Below are 19,834 nucleotides of genomic sequence, written 5' to 3'. Positions count from 1 at the left end.
AAACAGACAAGCACAGACAGAAGTATGGTAAAAACATTCATTATAAATGCATTTTTGTTCTAAAATATATTGTGGCATTAGATTTATGAACCAGCTTTAATAACAATGAAAATTTAAAGACACTGAATACTATCCTTTGTGTGATCCAGATGTTGATATTTTAGCTAATAGAAATAGCTAAGGACTGTTCTACCCCTAATGAAGATACTGTGTTTTATAGGAAAAACTCAAGACTTTTCTACACTGTGTCACTATCCAGTAAATCACAGTTGCAGTAGTAACATTTCTGCAGTTCAGAAGAGGACATTTTGTGATCACAAGACCACCCCAGGCTCTTTAGCAGTGATAACTCCACTCTCAGCTGAGGGAAATTTGGGTAAATATTTAATACTTTGTAAATGATGCTGTTTATCTTGCAACTATATATTCAGTAGATTTGCCATGCAATAAGTTTTATTTGTTTTTATTTCTTCAATGTGATAAATATATACCTTCTTAAGTAGGAAGGCACTTCCAGTCCTATGAGAGATGAGGGCTGACATGTGATAATAGGTCCACATGGTATTCCATCAACATCTATCTAGGGAGGGAATGCTAAAAGGAGGTATGACTTAATAACCTAAATAACCTTACTTTAGAAACCTAAAGGTGAAGTTATGTTTATTTAAAAATTATGCTGGTATCCTTTATATTAAAAAATATATATCTATAACATAGATTGGGTTTTGCCCCCGTGGATTTATAGCATATAAAAAGGATTTTTCTGGGAAGGAAACTGAAGAGAAAAGAGATAACCCAAATATCTGAGTGTTTCCTGAATATTAACAGCATCCCCCAAAATACTTGCATTCCATATTGCACAATCATAGAAAATTAAGGGTTTTATTCCTTATTATTTCTTTGTTCATCCCATTTTACTCATAGCTATATATCTGTCCTCAACTGATTTGTCATGCCTTGCTCTTCTGCAGAGCGATTACAGCCTGGCATAGCCCAACAGTGGATCCAGAGTAAAAGGGAAGACATTGTGAGCCAAATGACAGAAGCCTGCCTTAACCAGTCACTAGACGCTCTTCTGTCCAGGGACTTGATCATGAAGGAGGACTATGAACTCATTAGTACCAAACCTACAAGGACTTCAAAAGTCAGACAGTTACTGGACACCACTGACATCCAAGGAGAAGAATTTGCTAAAGTTATAGTACAAAAGTTGAAAGATAACAAGCAAATGGGTCTTCAACCTTACCCGGAAATACTTGTGGTTTCTCGATCACAATCTTTATATTTATTTCAAAATAAAAGCTCATAAGTGACTCTTTTTCAAGAAGAAAAATCATTCTATAAAAGGGTATTTTTTAATCTCTGTTGCCTTTATCATGTTGTTTTTATAAAATCCACATGAGTATTAGAAGTTTTAATGAAGTTTCTTCTTCAGGTAAATATTAGTCTTCTTCCATGACATTGTAGTATTTTTTTTTTTAATTAATATATTGGAAAGTCTGCATTTTGCTACAAGAGTTCAATTGTTTGTCTCTGGTTAATTGAAATTATTTTTTAACTGTAATAATTATATTCTTGTATATAACAATGTCTTAAGGTGTCGTGCATTTCTCATGGAAGCCATTTTCATACTCACTTTCTTATGAGTTATTTATTACTTGTCTAAGATGCAGTTAGGCTTTTGGAAATGTAGCCTTTATATTTAAATTAGAGCTAGTACAGCATTTCTAACCTATACTGCTAGTTCAGATCCTCTCCAAAAGGTTGTTCATTAAACTTTGTTATCCAGATTACATTTTTAAATCTTATTCACTGAATTCTTCTTTAAAAAAAGTGTTTTGAAAGTAAAATGATGCAAAGTATATGAAGAAAAAATTAATCTTTCAATACATGTTTCTACCCTCATTTCTGACCTCAATTAGCAGCCACGGTAACCAAAAGTGAACAGCACAATGTTTATCTTTCTACATGTTTATCTTTCTACACCCTTCTCCTACTCATATGTATACACTCATGTGGGAGAGAGAGGGTCTTTCATTAATAATATTATAATACATCATATTACAACCTAATTTTTGCACTCAGTATTGCATCATGTGCAGCCTTCCAGATCATGTATAAATCTAACTCATTCTTTTTAATTGCCACATAATATCAAGGCTGCTTTTTAAATTTTTTTAATTTGTTCACCAAGTTTAGCCAAAGCAATATAGCATGAGTTATTTTTTGCTCAACAACAAGGCATAATTCCTCTTCTGAAAATGTTTATTAGTAATGTCAGCAATAACTATGATGCAGGATAAATTCTAAACAAACTTTCAAGAAGCACCAGATGCACAGTATTTAAAAAAAGGAGATTGGAGCAATTAAATATTTTATTAAAATTATAAAATAAGTATTTTAATCTTCACTTGGAACTTGACAGTAACCTTTGGAACCTCATTACCATGTCTCTGAGAAATATGGAAATTAGTAGGGAAAAATGGAAACCAATTAAGTATATGAGTTATCTATCATATCTCTTATTTTTAAAGTGTTAGAATAAAGATTTAATTTGGGAAATAAGTTGAGAAGTTGGGTTTGTTTCTAGGTAGTACATAGACACAGCACTAAGTAACATTTAAGTCAAATACTCAGGAAGTTCTTTACGTTCTTCCTTGAACCTTCTAATTAAGTAAAGGAGAATGTCACAGTTGTGCTGTCATCTTTTAATCCCTCTTCTTAAGAAAAAGAATAGGCTTCAGAACTTTAGAAACAATATTTAGCAAGAATTTTACTGTTTTTTAAATTGTATTTTATTTGAAAATGACCTACATATGACAAGTGGTACTAATTTTGTATTTATACTATGTTTTATTTTATAATATTCAAATAAAAAGACATCAGAAATACTAAATTGTAGTATAGGTAGTACATGAGTGTGACAGCAATCATAGAAGTAGTACAAGGATGACATTAAGATTGTCACTCAAGGAAGAAACCTAATAACCTGTAGTTATTGGGGTTTTTTTAATTAGATAGTACTGCATAATCTGAAAATGGCATTCTTTGCAGTGTTTTTTTTTTAATTCAACAAAGTTTAATTCATAGTAATTTACAGGGTTTAAAATAAACACACAAAAATCAGTCATGTTTCTGTATACCAGCAGTGAACAATCTGAAAAGGAAATTAACATAATGGTTTCATTTACAGTAGGATCCAAAAGAATGAAATGCATAGAATCTTACCCATAAGTGTAGGCCAGAGAGCAGCTGCATTAGCATCAGCTGGAGCTTGTGAGAAATGCAGATTCATGGCCCCTATCTCAAACCTGAATCAAAGGGAGTAAGGTTCAGAAATCTGTTTTAACAAACCATCCAGGCCATTATGTATGCTAAAGTTTGAGACTCTTTGTTTTAAAAAATGCAGTAGAATTATGCATAAACTAAGTTCCCTCTAGGTTCACACTGTTTTCCTTATGTCCATTTGCTACATTTGTCTTCAGGATGTATAGTTCAGAATTGAGGTTTGATTAGGAAATTTAACTTTTTCTTTTGTACTTACTTGAATTTTCAAAACAATTATAGACATGTTTTATAATTTGGAAAGATTATTTAGACATGATAATCAGATCAGTAGATTGAATCTACCACTCAGCTTTTTAAAGAAGTACTTAAGAAAGGGACAAAAACTCGAATTATGACAGCAGAAGACAGAGCTGATGTGGGACAAGACAAGAAACAAGACTAAATTTGCTGAAAGTTATACTGAAGAAATTGGTATCACTCTGAAAGACTGGGGAGTGACAGTGGCAGTATCCAGCGTAGGAGCTGGTTTTTATCTTCTTCGTCTGTCATTAATCCTCTGCTCACCCTCCTCCACCCTAAATACTTAATTCCCTAATTTATGAAGAAAAATTATGATCAATTAGAATAACAGGAGAATCAGTAATCTTTCGCGTGAAGCCATCCTCACAAACATGTCATTGGTTTTAGAAATGTTTCTTCTCTATAGTCTCAATTCCATTTCTCAGAGCCCAGTTACCAATCTCCTCTTTTCCACTCCTTCTTCCCTGGACCCTTTGTATTTTTCCCCAATTGGAAACACCCAGATTTCTTTTAAAAATGAAATTCCTTTGCTTGATTTGTCTGTACCTTCTTATCCTTTTCCTCGAAAATTGTGCTGCCTTTACTCTTGTTACAAATTTCAATCTTTTAAAAATTTTAAAGGGACAGTTGGGTGGTTCAGTCAGTTAAGCATCCGACTCTTGATTTCTGCTCAGATCATGACCTCAGGATCTTGGAATTGAGCCCTGCATCAAGCTTGGCAGGGAGTCTACTTAAGGAATCTCTCTTTCCCTCTCCCTCTGCCCCCACCCTCCCTAAAATAAATAAGTAAATTTTTAGAGACAGAAAGCACAATCAGGGGAGAAGCAGAGGGAGAAAATGCCCAAGTAGACTCTCTGCCAAGCTCAGAGTCTAATGCAGGGCTCGATTCCAGGACACTGAGATCATGACCTGGGCCAAAATCAAGATTTGGTTGCTTAACCAACTGAACCACCCAGGTGTCCCTAATCTTTAAAATGTTTTTTAAGGTTTTATTTTTATTTTTGCAAGAGAGAAAGCATGTGTGCACATGAGCTGGGGAGAGGGACAGACTGCCCATGGAGCAGGGAGCCGCAAGCAAGACTCCATCCCAGGACTCTGGGATCACGACCTGAGCTGAAGGCAGGCAGACAACCAACTGAGCCACCCAGGCAACCCCCCCCCCCCCCGCCTTTTAAAATTTGATGTCACAGAATTAATGCATCTCTGATCTCTAAGTTGCCAGGAGTAATTATGCATGGTTATGCCTTAAACTCCTTAAAGACATTAGATAGACAAGTATCTCATGATCAAAAACTTTTCTTGATATTAGAGGAGCCTATTACCTATTCAGGCAGTGTCCATGTCTAGACAATTCTGTCAGGTTTTCCTACATTGCTTTAAAAATCTATTTCCCTATTGTATGTATCTATTGGTCCTTGTTCCAGACGTTGGGATAGTCTGTAAAGTACATCTATTCCCTCCCCCACAAGACAACTCTTCTATTCCTGATGGCTTTTTTTTTTCTTTTATTTTTTTACTTCAAAGTAATCCCTTCTTCCTTCAATTGCTATTTATAGGTATGGTCTGTATTTCTTTCAAAGTATGGTACCCATAACTGCATATTATACTTCTAATCCATTTATTGGATTAGATTATTGGATTATTGTGCAATTGCAATCCATTGCAAATGGATTATTGTGTCTTATCAGCACAATTGGGATACTTCCTCCTGTAAGTAATATATTAAAAGCCTATTTTTTAACAGTCACATGACATTACGTAGTTGATATTTAAAATGAGCTAAAAATCCTCTCTCTTTTGTAACTATGCTGTTTTGCCTTATCTCTCCTTTTTTATACTTGAAGCTGAGTTGGGTTTTTGGTCCATATATAACACTACTCCTTTATCCCTCTTAATTTTTTGAAATTCATTCTAGTTCCAACCACTCAGTATAGTTTTGATTCCTAAATCTGGAATTTCCCAGCTTGCCATCCACAAACTTGACAAAGTTTCTTTTTGTAATTTCATCCTAGTTACTAATTAAAATGTTGAATGGTACTGGGCCAAGGAAAAGTACAGAATGCCACAGGCTTCCTCCCTTCAACTTGACAAAGCTCAGCTAATCATCACTATTTAGATAGAACCATGCCCCTACTCATTGATGAATATAATGGAAATATTTTTAAAGTGTTATATAATATTGTAAAAGACTATGTAATCTATAAATTGCACCAAATAATCCCTATTTCCAGGTCAATTCTTAAAGACTTGGCTTATTTTTTCATCCAAAATGTGTGTTTCAATGTAAGCACAGTTTTGGGGGGGATTTGGGAGGTGAGTACATTAAAATATTAAAAAGGAACATGTCCCCTGTCCTTAAGTAGAAATAATATGGTATTGCTCAGGATCTGCTTATGAAGTCTAGATGCAAGGCACTGGGTCCACCAAAATCTCATGATTTAAGAATACCAACTGTATAAAGAATCCCCAAATTCAACATCTGAAGGAAAAAACTAAGAAAATTAAAGATTAAACAGAAAAAAAATTTAAAATAAGCATAAATAATCTCTTAGATTTGAGTGGATAAAACTTTAAGATTATAAGTTGCTATGAAATAGAAACAAAAATCTAGACAAAGTTCAAACTATGATCCTCAAAAACAGTAACCCAGAAGCTGTTTATTCATTTTATTTCCAATATTTATTTATTTATTTGAGAGAAAGAGCATGCATACATGAGCTGGGCAGGGGGTGGAAGGATGAGGGGGAGAGGGAGAAGCAGACTCCCCACTGAGCAGAGAGCCGGATACGGGGCTCTATTCCAGGACCCTGAGGTCATGACCTGAGCTGAAGGCAGAGGCTTAACTGACAGGGCCACACAGGTGCTCCCCAAAACTGTTCATTCTTAAAAATGGTCGTATTTCCTTTTTTTTAAGATTTTTATTTATTTATCTGACAGAGTTCACAAGTAGGCAGAGGGGCAGTCAGAGAGAGGGGGAAGCAGGCTCCCTGCCGAGCAGAGAGCCTAATGCAGAGGTCGATCCCATGACTCTGAGATCATGACCTGAGCCGAAGGCAGAGGCTTTAACCCACTAAGCCACCCAGGGGCCCCCAAAATGGTCGTATTTCTCATTCTACTACTGACCTAGGAAGTTTGTTATGGTAGATAGTCCAAAGCTTCAACATCCAGACTCTATGCTTGATTGCTTTATGAGGATATTTGGAGACCCTGAGCAAATGGAGAAGTACCAACAAAATAGTGCAAGTGTTTTTCATTTCCAGTTTGAAGTCTCTTCCCTTCATTAAAAATACAAAGAAGAGGGGCACCTGGGTGGCTCAGTGGGTTAAGCCGCTGCTTTCGGCTCAGGTCATGATCTCAGGGTCCTGGGATCGAGTCCCACATCGGGCTCTCTGCTCAGCAGGGAGCCTGCTTCCCTCTCTCTCTGCCTGCCTCTCTGTCTACTTGTGATCTCTCTGTCAAATAAATAAATAAAATCTTAAAAAAAAAAATACAAAGAAGAAAAAAGTAATTGGTTCTTTATTGATTTATGTGGTTAAGTGAGAGTATGACTTAAATGACCAGATACTGTGCTTGTTCAGAAAGGACATAAAGAGACTGGATGGAATATGATTTACTTTCTGAGCTTTTACCAATGAGAAATTAAGTTTCAACTGGGGACCTTACATTCTTAAATAATTTATTAAGATAAAGTCATGCTCTGGATTGTTCTGTTATACCATGGGAGAAACTACTTTGCATAGGATGTCAAACTTTAATTTTTCTCTTTAATTTTTTATTTTTTTTTTTGGTGAGAAAATTTAAGTTCTAGTCTCTTAGCATATGTCAATCAAACAATATAGTCATGCCAGTTATAATCACCATGTTTAACATTAGATCCTCAGACCTTATTCATCTTATAGCTGGAAGTTTGTAACCTCTTACCAGCATTTTCCTATTTCTCCTACTCCACAGCCCCTGGCAACAAATTTTCTACTCTGTTTCTGTGAGTGTAACTTATTTTTTCTTTTTAGCTTCCACACATAAGTAATATCTTGCATCATTTATCTTTCTCTATCTGGCTTATTTCACTTAGCGTAATGCCCTCAAAGTCCATCCATATTGTTGCAAATGGCAGGATTTCCTTCTTTTTCATGGCTGAGTGATACTCCTGTGTGTGTGTGTGTGTGTGTGTGTGTGTGTGTGTGTGTGTGTGACATATCTTTTCATCCATTGAGGGACATTTAAGTTTTTTCTATATCTTGGCTATTGTAGATACAATATTTCTTTTAAAAAAGAATAAAAATGATGCCATTTTCTGTACTATTTCTTTACTGTTTCTATCCCTTGTTACTGCTGTGATTTGTTTCCCATTAACCTGCTGTTTGATGAGTTCTCAGTGATTCATATGGCATGTCTGGTCTGGACAAAAGCATTTTAGAGGCTAATAAATAGAGACTGTTTTCAGAGACTCAGAGAAAAACTTTTCTATGTTTCCTTCTAGGCAAACTCAGATTTTGACATAATTGTTCTTCAGTTTGGTACATGTATACAAAAATGTTTCCTTAAATATTCTTTAAACTTCAGAAATAAATATTTAGTATGTTAGAATGGAAAATGCAATACTGATGGGTAAATTGTAGTGAACAAAGTATTTCTTAAGGAGAAATTTCTTCTTAGTAGGCATAAAAAGCCCTATAATCTCTACCAAAAGCCCCAACCTACTTTTGAGAGTATAAAAGTTTTTCACTGGAAAACATGGCAGAAATTCCCAGTGGGCTAACAGAGAAAGAAAGGATTTAAAAGTAGCAGCTAAGCTACTTTTAAATCCTGGGCCTTTGTGCTAAGGTAGTTAAAAAAAAAAAAAAAAACAAGCACAATTGCCTCAGACAGCATCATCCACAGTGGTGGAACTCTTGACTTCTTGTTGATGTACCCTCTCCCTGACAAGGAATGTAACAATGAAATTTACTATTCATTCATTCTCGAAATCACTAGTGAATACTGACCATGTGTCAGGTAGTAGACAAGCAATGAAAAAAGTAAAAAACCTGTCCTCAAGGGATTTTATATTCCAGTGGGAGAGGAAGACAATACACAAACAAGAATTGGACAAATTTATGTAAATTTGTGTAAGTAAATAAGATCCCATCAAATAACAGTGTTGTAAAGAAAGCAAAGAATAGTGGGTTTCAGATGGATTAGAGGAGAAGGGCCCACCTTAGATTAAAAAAAAATGATTAGCATACTTTTTTAAAAAGCAAGGTCTGAGGATTTCCCCCAATGAAGAGGACAAGCCTGCCAGGTGAAGATTATGAGGATGAGTGAGACCAGTGCTACTGGAGGTGGTGACTAAGGACAAGGGAGCTGTGAGCTGAAGCCAAGTAGTAAGAGGAGGCCAGAATTACATAGGACTTTTGGGAAGAGTTTGAATGTCACAATAGTGTAAGGGAAGCCACTGGATACATTCAAGCAGAGAAATGATATGATGTCCTATAGTTCATATGTTTGAAGATTACTTAAGTTGACAGCAGAGGGGCTAGAACAGCAAGAGCTGTTTGAGACTGTTCTATAAGATGATGCCTGGATGGCAATGGGTAGAAATGAGATTTCAAAATTGAATTGTTGGGACTTAATACATTTTTAAAAAAATTTTTATAAAGGAATACCCCATTAGTTAATGCCAGACTTCTTTCATCTTTTTAAAATAGAATGTATTATGCCATATCTATTTAATCTTCAAAGATCCCCAAACATCCACAGGGTAGAGGCCAGTCTCCTTATGCAGGAAACCCTTTAAGTTAACAGCTACATTGCTTTTCAGGCTCTGCTCCTAACATCACCTTCTACACCCTGAACTTCAGCTACCTAAACTACTCAGTTGTTCTTTTGTCATTGCCTTGCGAATGCGGTGAACACCACCTGGAATGCCACTTACTCCTCTCATGCAACCCAGGAACTCTGAGTCATCATTCCCAACCCTCAGGACACTCTCATAATCCCAGAGACAAGTTAGTTGCTGCTTCTCCATGAGCTCATTGCAGCCCAAGTGATCTTTTAATTTGTTTTAAATTTCTGCAGCAGACAGAGATCCCTGAGGGCAAGGACCATGATTTGTTATTTCTATTCCCGGAACCTATCTCTCCTGAATTTTTTTAACTGCTTTGGAAATGAATAAATAAATGGGTGGATTGTGTTGAAAACTGACAGCATTTCAGTAACATTCTTCACATTATTGTTGGTTTGAGAGTTGCCAAAAGTTGTTTTTGTCATTGTCTTAACACCAAATCATGATTGGCATCTCTTTTTCTTCCCATCACCCCACAGATGTGCTTCTAGTGGCTGGGCACTTTTCTATGTGCTATGGTAAACATGTCACACTCAGTAAGGGAAAACCAGCAGAAGACAAGCAAGACAAGGACCAAGAAGAAAAAGTCCAAATGAAGCACGACATCCCTGTACTATACAGCATCTGTCTCACAGTGGGGCATTTGAGGCTCAGGCACACTCATATCACCCAAGAAGTGTCTTAGAATAGTGTCTCCTTTAGGTTTTTCCTGATTGTTTGGACTACCATTGGACTTTTTTCCACTGTTGGGACTTTATGTTATGCAGAGCTGGGAATGTCCATCAGGTAGTCAGGGACAAGCTGCGCATACATCTTGGAAGCATTTCATAGATTTACTACTGTATTCCCCTGATTTTAATCATCTTTACTCGTTGATCCAATAGGACAGATCATAAAGGCAACCACATTTATGAAATTCATTATCACACCTGTTTGGACAAACTATGATACCCAATATGAGGCCGGGAAATGGATCGTGACTGCCTGCATATGTGAGTATAGTGCTTTGCCCTTCAGGCTCTTAGAATCTTACTCAAATCAAGGAGACTTCATAGGCTATTTCTAAAGCCCTATCAACCTAATATTTCAAATTTAGCTGAGGGCCAGTTATTTGTGGAAAGTAGTCATTTGTATTTCTGATAATTCTAAATGTTTAAACTTAGGGCCTTCATGTCCCTGAAAGTTACATTCATTTATTTCATCTTGATTTTTACTTCCAAATTTTATGTAAAATAACTGGAAACTACAGGTTCATTACCCCCTAATAACTTATGAACCTGGACTAAGAGTCTAAGTCCTAAGTTTAATTATGTTCCATTCTATTCACTTATGAATCTTCTATATGTTAAAAATGGTGGAGACATAGAAATAAGGTCTTCCATAGTTTGCATATATTCTATTGAGAGTGTAAGACACATATAAAGAACAGCATAAGCAAAAATGATATTCCATCAGAAAAGTATAAACAAGTGCTACAATATTTCCAATGTGAGATAGTTCACATTTGCACTGGGGATCAGAAGTTTCTTAGAGAAGGTGACTATCAAGATAGACTTTGAAAGACTGAATTTTGATGCAGGGCATGTACAGTAGAGCATTCCGTGTGTAAAAACAGCATAAGCAAAGGTCTGAGGACAGGAAGATAAGAGAGGCATTCTATGTGAATGTCCTCCCTGAAATGGTGTAACAGTTGTGTTCAATTTTCCCCACGTAGGTGGAAGGAGAAACCTGGTGAGATGCAGTGAGGTGTTGGGACAAAATTCTACTTTAGGATCAATTTTCCAAATTCATCAGCCACTTTTATTTATTTATTTATTTATTTATTTGTTTATTTATTTATTTATTTTTAGTAGACTCCACAGCCAGCACAGAGCCCAATGTAGGGCTTAAACTCACAACCCTGAGATCAAGACCTGGGGTGATATCAAGAGTCAGACGTGTAACAGATTTCATGAACCATCGAGGTGCCCTAAGCCGCTTTAGTCATGGGTTGTAGAAGGGTAGGAAAAATAAAAGTAGATAAAGTCTTAAAACTACTATGTAAAACCGTTTCTTTATCAAATAGGAAGTGTAGGATTTTTGTTTTTTAAAAAATTGGCTTTTCTGCTATTGAGAGTTCTTCCTGAACACTGATCCTTGTGAGAAGCTGTGCCTGTGACATAAGCAGCACAAGGCTGTGTTTCACTTACTGTGCTCCTTCTTTCTATTGGAACCCTCATATTCATGCACTGCAGGAGTGTGAACTAGGAAAGCAGAGTTCAGGATATCTTCATGGATGCAAAGATCTTGATGCTCATCTTAGTTATACCTAGGAATGGCTACTTTGTTTTTAAAGGTAAAACCAAAAACTAGGCTTATGGTAAGTAAATAAATAAACAAACAATAAATACCTATGAAGTAGTTAAGTAAATATGAACTACTCTATTACATGAATATCAACCTACAATATAGTTCTCAGAGACTAAGATAGACTGTTTAGTAGGTTCGAAGTTGTGTCACCAAGTCTCATATGCAAGCACTATTAAGTGCTCTGACCACAAAAAAGTAAATCTGTCCAGCTTTTACATTTTCATTCGTTTTTCAGCTCATCAAAACCAACCTATGTTACCTAATGACCATTTAAGGAAATCCAAATATTGTTTATTCATAAAAGACATCTTCACAGGTTTTGTTGTTTTTTGTTTTTAATTTTGACACTAGGATGTGAATTTCGGATAGGCACAAACAAGAATATTTTTTAAGAAGACAGAATATAAGTCATAAATGCCTAAACGTAAGAAATATTTATAGGCAACATTAGCATAATACGCAGCAATAAACAACAATGGTTATCAGAAATAATTGGTTTTTTAGAAATATTTTTTAAAAAGCAAGGGATCTTTGAAAACATGATTTGAAAGAATATCAAAAATCACTAACAGTTGTTTGTGATTAAAAGGAATTTCTACTATTCCAGGCATAAAATAACATTTTATAGAAAAGAAAAAAAGACCCAAGCTCTAATTGTAATCCTTTATCCTTTTGTTCATTCATGTAACAATTTGCACTAAAAGATTTAACAGTATACTTTTTTATGTTTGTATTTAGCTAATACAGGTATATAAATACACAATAATTGATACGTATAAAGCTTTAAAATATTAACATATCAATATATCAAATAAAAGTACATGTATATTTTTTCAATTATATAGATATATCTTTTTCAAAATGGTAATTATGTGTATCATAGTAAAGTTACCATTTTGGAAAACTATAAAAATTTTCTTAATAAGCAAACAAATATATATTTCAAAAGCATCCTATAGCATAAACAAGGTGAGTTTTATGCCCACTTTATGGATCAGGAAGTGAGACTTGGGAAGATAAAGTGATTTCCCAAGGTTACCCAGGAAAGACACTCAGGAAACCTTGCATTTGACAAATGCTGGCTCTGGCCCTGCCGCAATCCTAAGCATTAGCTAAACAAAGACTAACAAGGCATACCTTTGTCCTTGAGGAGCCACACCCCATCTTGAATGCAAATCTTCGAAATCTTAGATACTAAAACAAACAAACAAATAAATAAAACACCATAGTAACAGACTAAGGAAAAGGCACTTGAATATCAAGTCGGATTTAGGTTCCAATTCTACTGTAGCAGTGTGGAGCCATTTGAGAAAATTACTGAAATATGCCAACTTTCATTTTCTAAGGCATTAAATGAGTGGCTCTCAGGTGAAATTCCTAAGGACTTACCAATACCAAAAATTTAATGAAGTGTAGAGCATTTTGAATTGGTACTTATAGGTCTAAAGTCAACATTAATCCCATCATGGGCTGAATATAGCTTTTCTTATGAGCTTGCTATTTTTGTAAGATATGTACTTTTTAAAAACCTTCGGGCTATAGTATTTGTTTTACATATTACTAATGTACTTTTAAGCCATGAAAATTAGCTCCATCCGAAGAAGCACCAGTAATACCTCAAATTAAGTCAAAACCTTCACAAAATTATCTTTCAACGAGCATGTATTTTCCTCTTAGAGAGAAAAAAGTGGGGGAAAATAGCATTTTTGCCCTTAAGGAGATCTTATTAGAGATAAAGGAGAAAACCAAAACCAAAACAACTATCCAAAATGTACATGTCTACCAAAAATAGTCAGGCCTTAGGAGCTGGAAAATCTGTTCCAAACATGATGTGGAAATTAGAAAGAAACAGACACAAGCTGAACTGACAGGATAGCCAGGAGAAGGCCAGTTGGCTCTTTCCCAAGATACATGACAGATGTTCTGGCATTCTGTTACCTAAATTCAGGTTCTGCCTTCAGATTTATAAAATCAGACATGGGCCTTGGCATTAAGCTGAGAGTGGATCCCTCCATCAAAGTGGTACACACAGATTCTACGACTGATAAATAAAATCAGAATGCAGTGCCATGTTATTCACTAAGGAGGAGATATAGAACTGTTGTTGGGCCTCCATGATTTTGTGAAAAATGTTTTCTTCCACTAGTGAGATCTGCACTGAGACATAAATGGTAAACAAAAGAAGACAGAATAAGGGATATCTGGTTACTTCCCCAACAGAGATACCATAATCAAGGCTTTAGACCTGAATACTCTTCCACCCAAGAAATACCTCCGTGGACCCGACAAGGACCACTTCTCTCACCTTCTGCCACTTCTTCCAGTTGGTCATTCCTTAAATATGTTAGTTCCTCCCAGAAAACTTGCCCCTTTTCAAATCATGAAATTTCTCAAATGTATAGAATATAATAAGGATTCCATATCCCACACATTCTAGGTACTATATTTGTTCCAGACTTCTTTTTGAAGAAATAAAACAGTATAAAATGAACTAAAGCTCCATTCTTCCATCTGCCTCTCATCACCACCTTTTTCTTCCCAGAATAAATTACTGTCCTAATATAAACATGAATCACCTCATGCATATTTTAAGAACATTTTACAACATATGAATATTTCTACAGTAGTGTCATTTCATAAATAGTACTACCTTATACATATCTATTTGCAGTTTCTGGTTGTCTCAACATACTTTTTAAAAGATATGACCACGTTGATATATTTAGCACTCATTTGGCATAGCACACAATGGCAGAAAATAGACTTCATGATTTTATGTATGGATGTTTTTTATTATATGTTTATGTGTAAGACACCTGATACAGAGCTCACAGGGCTAAAATCTAGATGTAGGCATGGCTGCATTCCTTTTAAGAGACTCTAGAAGCAAATCCATTTCCTTGCTCATATAGGTTATTGCCAGAATTCTGTTCCTTGCAGTAGTAGGTCTAAGGTCCCCATTTCATGCTGCTGTCCTCTGAGAGTTGTTCTCACCTTCTTCTTCTTCTTCTTTTTTTTTTAAGATTTTATTTATTCATCTAAGAGAGAGAGAGAGCACAAGCAGGAGGAGGAACAGAGGGAGTGGGACAAGCAGACTCCAAGCTGAGCACAGAGGCCAATCCCAGGATGCTGAGATCATAATCTGAGCTGAAATCAAGAGTCAGACACTTAACCAACTGAGCCACCCAGCCACCCCAAGCTGTTCCCAGCTTCTAAGAGCTGCCTACACTTCTTGGCTCATGGTTCACTTCTTCCATGTTCAAAGCCAGTGAGGATGACAAGCCCTCTGAAAATTTCAATCTCTCTTGCCTCTCTTCCAAATGATACAAGGCAATCTCTTGATCTTCAAGTCATCTGATTGGTATCCTTAATTCCATTGTAACTTAATTTCCTTTTGCTATCTATGCAATATATTCAGAGGCATGGCATTGTGTTTAGACTGAGGGGGACAAAATCTGACTGCCACACTGCTAATGCCTCTGAATTTCTTCTTTTATCATCTAACAAGGATAAAGAAGGTACTTTCTCTGATGGGAAGCTTCATGACTGTTATGTAGCTATAAACATGCTTGAAGAAAAGTGGATATAACTGAGTTTTTCAAAACAAAGATCATAGCAGTTTGTTTATTTCAGGATGACAGTTTCTTAATGGATTAGAGAAAAAGGAGAAATGGAGAAACTGCTCTAAACTGAGGAGAGTCATCACCTTTGCCCATAAGAAAAATCTTCCATTTGGATGCAAATCTTTGTATTCTTGGGTTTTTTCAAATGTTCAAACAGTAAAATGTCCTTTAATTTTTCTTCTCAGGAATCTACCAGTGGCTATTTCTGTATCCATACCTGTTGTGACCGTCCTTTATTTATTGACCAGTGTGGCTTATGATGTCATCCTATTTATACCTTCTCTCCTAACTTGGGGTGCTGTTCCTGTGGTAAGTTTGAAAGGACCCACGGCTCTTTGCCTTCATTAGGAAGTTTTTCATAAGAGGAAAATATTAGCAAGTTGCACCTCTCTGTATCAAATCCATTGTTGAAAAAAAAAGAAAAGGAAAATAATAACATGGGACCATTGTGAGAATTAAATGAGCTTATACATGTAAGTCTTACCACAAAGCAATCAAGGTTCACTGTTCTTATTGTTGCTCTAACTTCAGGAAGAAACACTCATTACGGTCACAGTTGTCAACTAAGGACCACATTATACATGCCAGGCAGCACCAAGAGGGGTGGTTCAGTTTCTCTATGGCAACTTATTGTGGACCCACAAAAATAGGCTTGGGATCTCCCTGCCAAATCTGCTTATAGCCAAGGTAGTCACCAGAGCTGAGATGGGAATTGTCCAGCCATGGTTATGTCACCATTTTGGTGACCTGAATGGTTTCCAAGGGCCTGAGTTAAATTATCCAATTCCCTGCCCAAATAGCTAAGACTACATCTATAACAAATTCACGTGAGGACGTTGGCTGCTAAGACTTGTATGAGGAATTGATTGTGTCTGCAATAACTAACATACAGTCTTGTTTCACTATTTTTATTTTTTAACCTTTTATTTCTACCTTTGAAAAAACTCTAGTTTAGATACCCCTAAATCTGATTCCCAAACTGCTATATTTTTATAGATATCCCAATTTCCTATAAAATCTAGGAAAAAAATAGAGAAGAAAATTATGAGGACCCACATGAAAGTAGAGTTTGGTCTAGTATGCCTTTATAAATTCAGCACTAGATAATTGTGGGGAACAGAATCTAGAGAAATGTTTGTAAACATATATGATGTGGATACTATTTTTCTTTTAGGTTTTAATTGGCTAACTTACAGTTCACTGGTACTTCTCTACATGAACAATAGGGATCATCAGTTTATTTAGTATTGGGTCCTTTTTATTCCAAATCTCTATATCCTGAGATCAGCACTAAAAATGAACTAGATTCTCAGTAATGAATTTTCTTTTCACTAAGAACTTTCTTTTTTCATTCCCTCCCTGCCCCCAGACATTTAGTAATAAGGCCCTAAGCCACATTCAGTGGCTTATGACCTGTTACAGTGGTCATGCTTGTGTCAGTGAACTGAACTCATTAATCACTATAGCATCCAGGTAAGAAAATCAAATGCACTGTGGGTTATTTGTGTTTTCAAAGCTCAGCTAAGGAAAATCAATAACTTCTTATGTTTAGTGTCACTAATGAACAATAGCCAAGCCTTTTGATTATCTCTTAGTCTTGTTTTTACCATAAATCTATTTTAGGGATTTCAAATGTTAAAATAGAGATTCTGTTTAGTCATGTTTGTCTTTCTCTAGTTAATGCATAAATGTGGCCCATTTTAAATGGACTCTAAAAGAGTCGATCTTTTCCAGGATGTGGGAAAGCAGGGTTTGCATGAAAACTGTTTAGTAACATCACATACTGCAAATAGTTGTCAGTCAGGATAATTGCAAAACAAAGTGAAAATGTGGAAAACTGCTGAGTGAATAAATCCACAGGGAGAAGAGCCAACTGATGAACACAGCAAAACAAGCTGTAAAAAGTCAATGCTAATACACACCACCTACCTACCCAGTGTCCTTACAATTAGATCCCTTGTTTGGCCACCTTAGCTCTCCCACAACTGGCTAGAATAATGATGGGCCCTCACAAAGCTGCTCAGCAAAGTAATTGCAAAGAGAGAAGAGGAGATTAGGGTGTAGGTGTGCTGGAAGGAGATTTTGGGAAAATGTTTCTAATTTAGATGGTGAGTAGGAAGGATGAAGCAGTTACCACCATCATTTGAGTCTCAGGTATTTTTATTAAAATGATAGTAACAAATTAGTTTTCCTAATCTTATCTCATTTGCTATAACAAACTTGTGAAATTGTTGCTATCAATGGTGTCATTATCCATATTTTCAGGTTGAGTAAACCAGCTCATTCAAAGTGACCTAACAGATTTATCCAAGGTCGTATCAGTAAACAGTAGAGCTCAGGACTTACCTTTCAGACTCCAGTCTTAATGACTTTTCCACCTTGCCATACTTCCTCTTGCTAGTAATGACTGAGGTCTGCTTCTGTCCAGTGCAAGATAGGATTTAGCTCCCATTTTTCATTTTCTCTTGGTTGTCTTAGTTAGGGGTTGCATTAAATCTCAGTAGACAGCGCTTGGTCCAATCTGCTCTTTTTCCATTCTTTTTCTTACTCCTCATGAGCAACTTGGAAAGAAAAAAAAAAAGGTAAATACAAGGGGATTTCCAGTTCTACTGTGTGGTTCCTGTGTGATCTTTGATTTTTCAGAAGAAAAAAAAAGTACCTCATTATGTGTGCCATCTGAATTTCTCTCTTTTTATTGCCTTACATATTTACATAAGAAATATCGGTTGTTGTGTTTGCAGAGCACCTGATGACAGCTAACACCTCTCATTCTTCACATCCATTTTTTCAGGCTCTTATATGTGGGCCCAATCAAAGGGCACCTTCCCTGCCATTTAAGCAGGATCCAGGTGGAGGGATTCATACTGTTCCCTGCTCTTCTCTTCAAAGTAAGTAAATCTGATGTGCATCTTATAGAAACTGTTACTGTCAAGAATTCTTTGCCTGTTCCACTCATTTTCTATATTCATTTACTTGAGAATGTTGAGATCTCTGCCTAGCATTAAGATAAGGAATGCAGGGGCCTATGTCTTGCAGAGTCCCAAAGGACAACAGCACCTTAGGAAGCTTCCTGTTCTATAAGGCACCTAAGTAAGAGCCTGGGCCAGAGACTGAGCAGAGACAAACAAGATGTAGAGTCTGAAGATAGGAAGGCTCCCAGAAACAGTAAGTAATGCTTTAGCTGAGTTGTCATGAATTGGAAATTTCCCTGTGGTTAGGGAAACAGGAAAAAAAGGGATAGTCAAAAAAAGAGATTATATAGAAGAAGATACTGAACATAAAATGGATAACTTGCACTTAGTTTTTCAGTGCTTATTGTGTGCTACACACCAGATGTCTTCACAAGATGGGGTAGAGATTGGCTTGGGACAAGACATTCAGCAGCCCAATGGTCTTTTAAAACTATGAAGCATCTCATTTGGTTCTCCTACTTAATAACCTTCAAAGGCAGGTTCCCCTTGTAAACAAAATAAAATCCAAATTCCTTAACATGACCCACAATGCCCAATGTGATCAGCCCTGAGAATTTCTACAAGCTCATCTCCTGCCACATCTACTATATTTCAGTCCCTCTGGCTTTTTTTTTCTGTTTTACTGGGAAAATCTTTTTGCTTCTCCAGGGCATTTGTGTTTATTGTTTCCTGACCTGCTTATCCCTCAACTTTCAGGTTTTACCTCAAATGCTTTGAGAAGTCTTTCATTAGCATCTTGAGATAGAAGCCATCTTTCCCCAACTCACTGCCCAAGACTATCTCTGTCCCATCTCCCTGTTTTACCTATAATCCCATAGTATTGATTAAACCTAAAATGTCTGTTTGCTTTATATTATCTGCTTTCTCCAACAATTATAGAATTGTTATAGAAGAAGAAATCTTATAGAAGCTCTGTGGAAAGAGAAATCTTCTCTGTCTCTTAGTACTCTATCCTGAGCATCTAGAAGACTTGGCAGTCATCTGTTGAATAAAGGAATGAGTCACTGTCATGAGGGTGAGTAAGCTAAGGAGTACTCATGATCAAGAGAAATGAGATTATTTTAAAGGGTTTTTCTGGGTAGGGTTTTCCAGAGGAGAAAACTTAAAAGCTGGGGGGTGGCTCAGTTGGTTAAGCATTTGACTCTTGGTTTCAGGTCAGGTCATGATCTCAGGGTTGTGAGATCAAGCCCCGCATGGGACTCTGCACTGGGCATGGAGCCTGCTTACGATTCTCTTTCTTCCTCTTCCTCTGCCCCTCCCCCCATGTTTCCCTCTCTAAAAAGAAAAATAAAGGGAAAACCTAAAGTCTGAGTTGATAAGACATAAATAATAATCCATGAGTAACTACCTTATAAAAGTTTCTTTTTTTTTTTTAATTTATTTATTTGACAGAGAGAGATCACAAGTAGACAGAGAGGCAGGCAGAGAGAGAGGGAGAGAGGGAAGCAGGCTCGCCGCTGAGCAGAGAGCCCGATGTG

General features: G+C 36.4%; 1 protein-coding gene and 1 long non-coding RNA gene across 2 annotated transcripts in view; both read left to right on the top strand.

The window, feature by feature from the left end:
• Positions 1–2,840, top strand: part of RIPK2 (receptor interacting serine/threonine kinase 2) — a 31,433-nt gene extending 28,593 nt beyond the window's left edge. The window contains exons 10-11 of the mRNA XM_046012691.1: positions 221–376; positions 972–2,840. Coding sequence (XP_045868647.1) covers positions 221–376; positions 972–1,309 — 494 coding nt within the window. The 3' untranslated portion in view covers positions 1,310–2,840. The remainder of the gene's footprint in view (positions 1–220; positions 377–971) is intronic.
• Positions 2,841–15,526: 12,686 nt separating this feature from the next.
• LOC123955358 lies at positions 15,527–19,366 on the top strand. The gene is made up of 4 exons (XR_006821253.1): positions 15,527–15,693; positions 18,176–18,272; positions 18,421–18,549; positions 19,236–19,366. It is a non-coding gene; the product is annotated as an uncharacterized LOC123955358 (long non-coding RNA).
• The last annotated feature ends 468 nt before the right edge of the window (positions 19,367–19,834 follow it).

Source organism: Meles meles, chromosome 1 (assembly GCF_922984935.1).
Source record: "Meles meles chromosome 1, mMelMel3.1 paternal haplotype, whole genome shotgun sequence".
Taxonomy (NCBI): domain Eukaryota; kingdom Metazoa; phylum Chordata; class Mammalia; order Carnivora; family Mustelidae; genus Meles; species Meles meles.
Note: the sequence above shows the minus strand (reverse complement) of the source record. Positions and strands in the feature narration are given on the sequence as shown.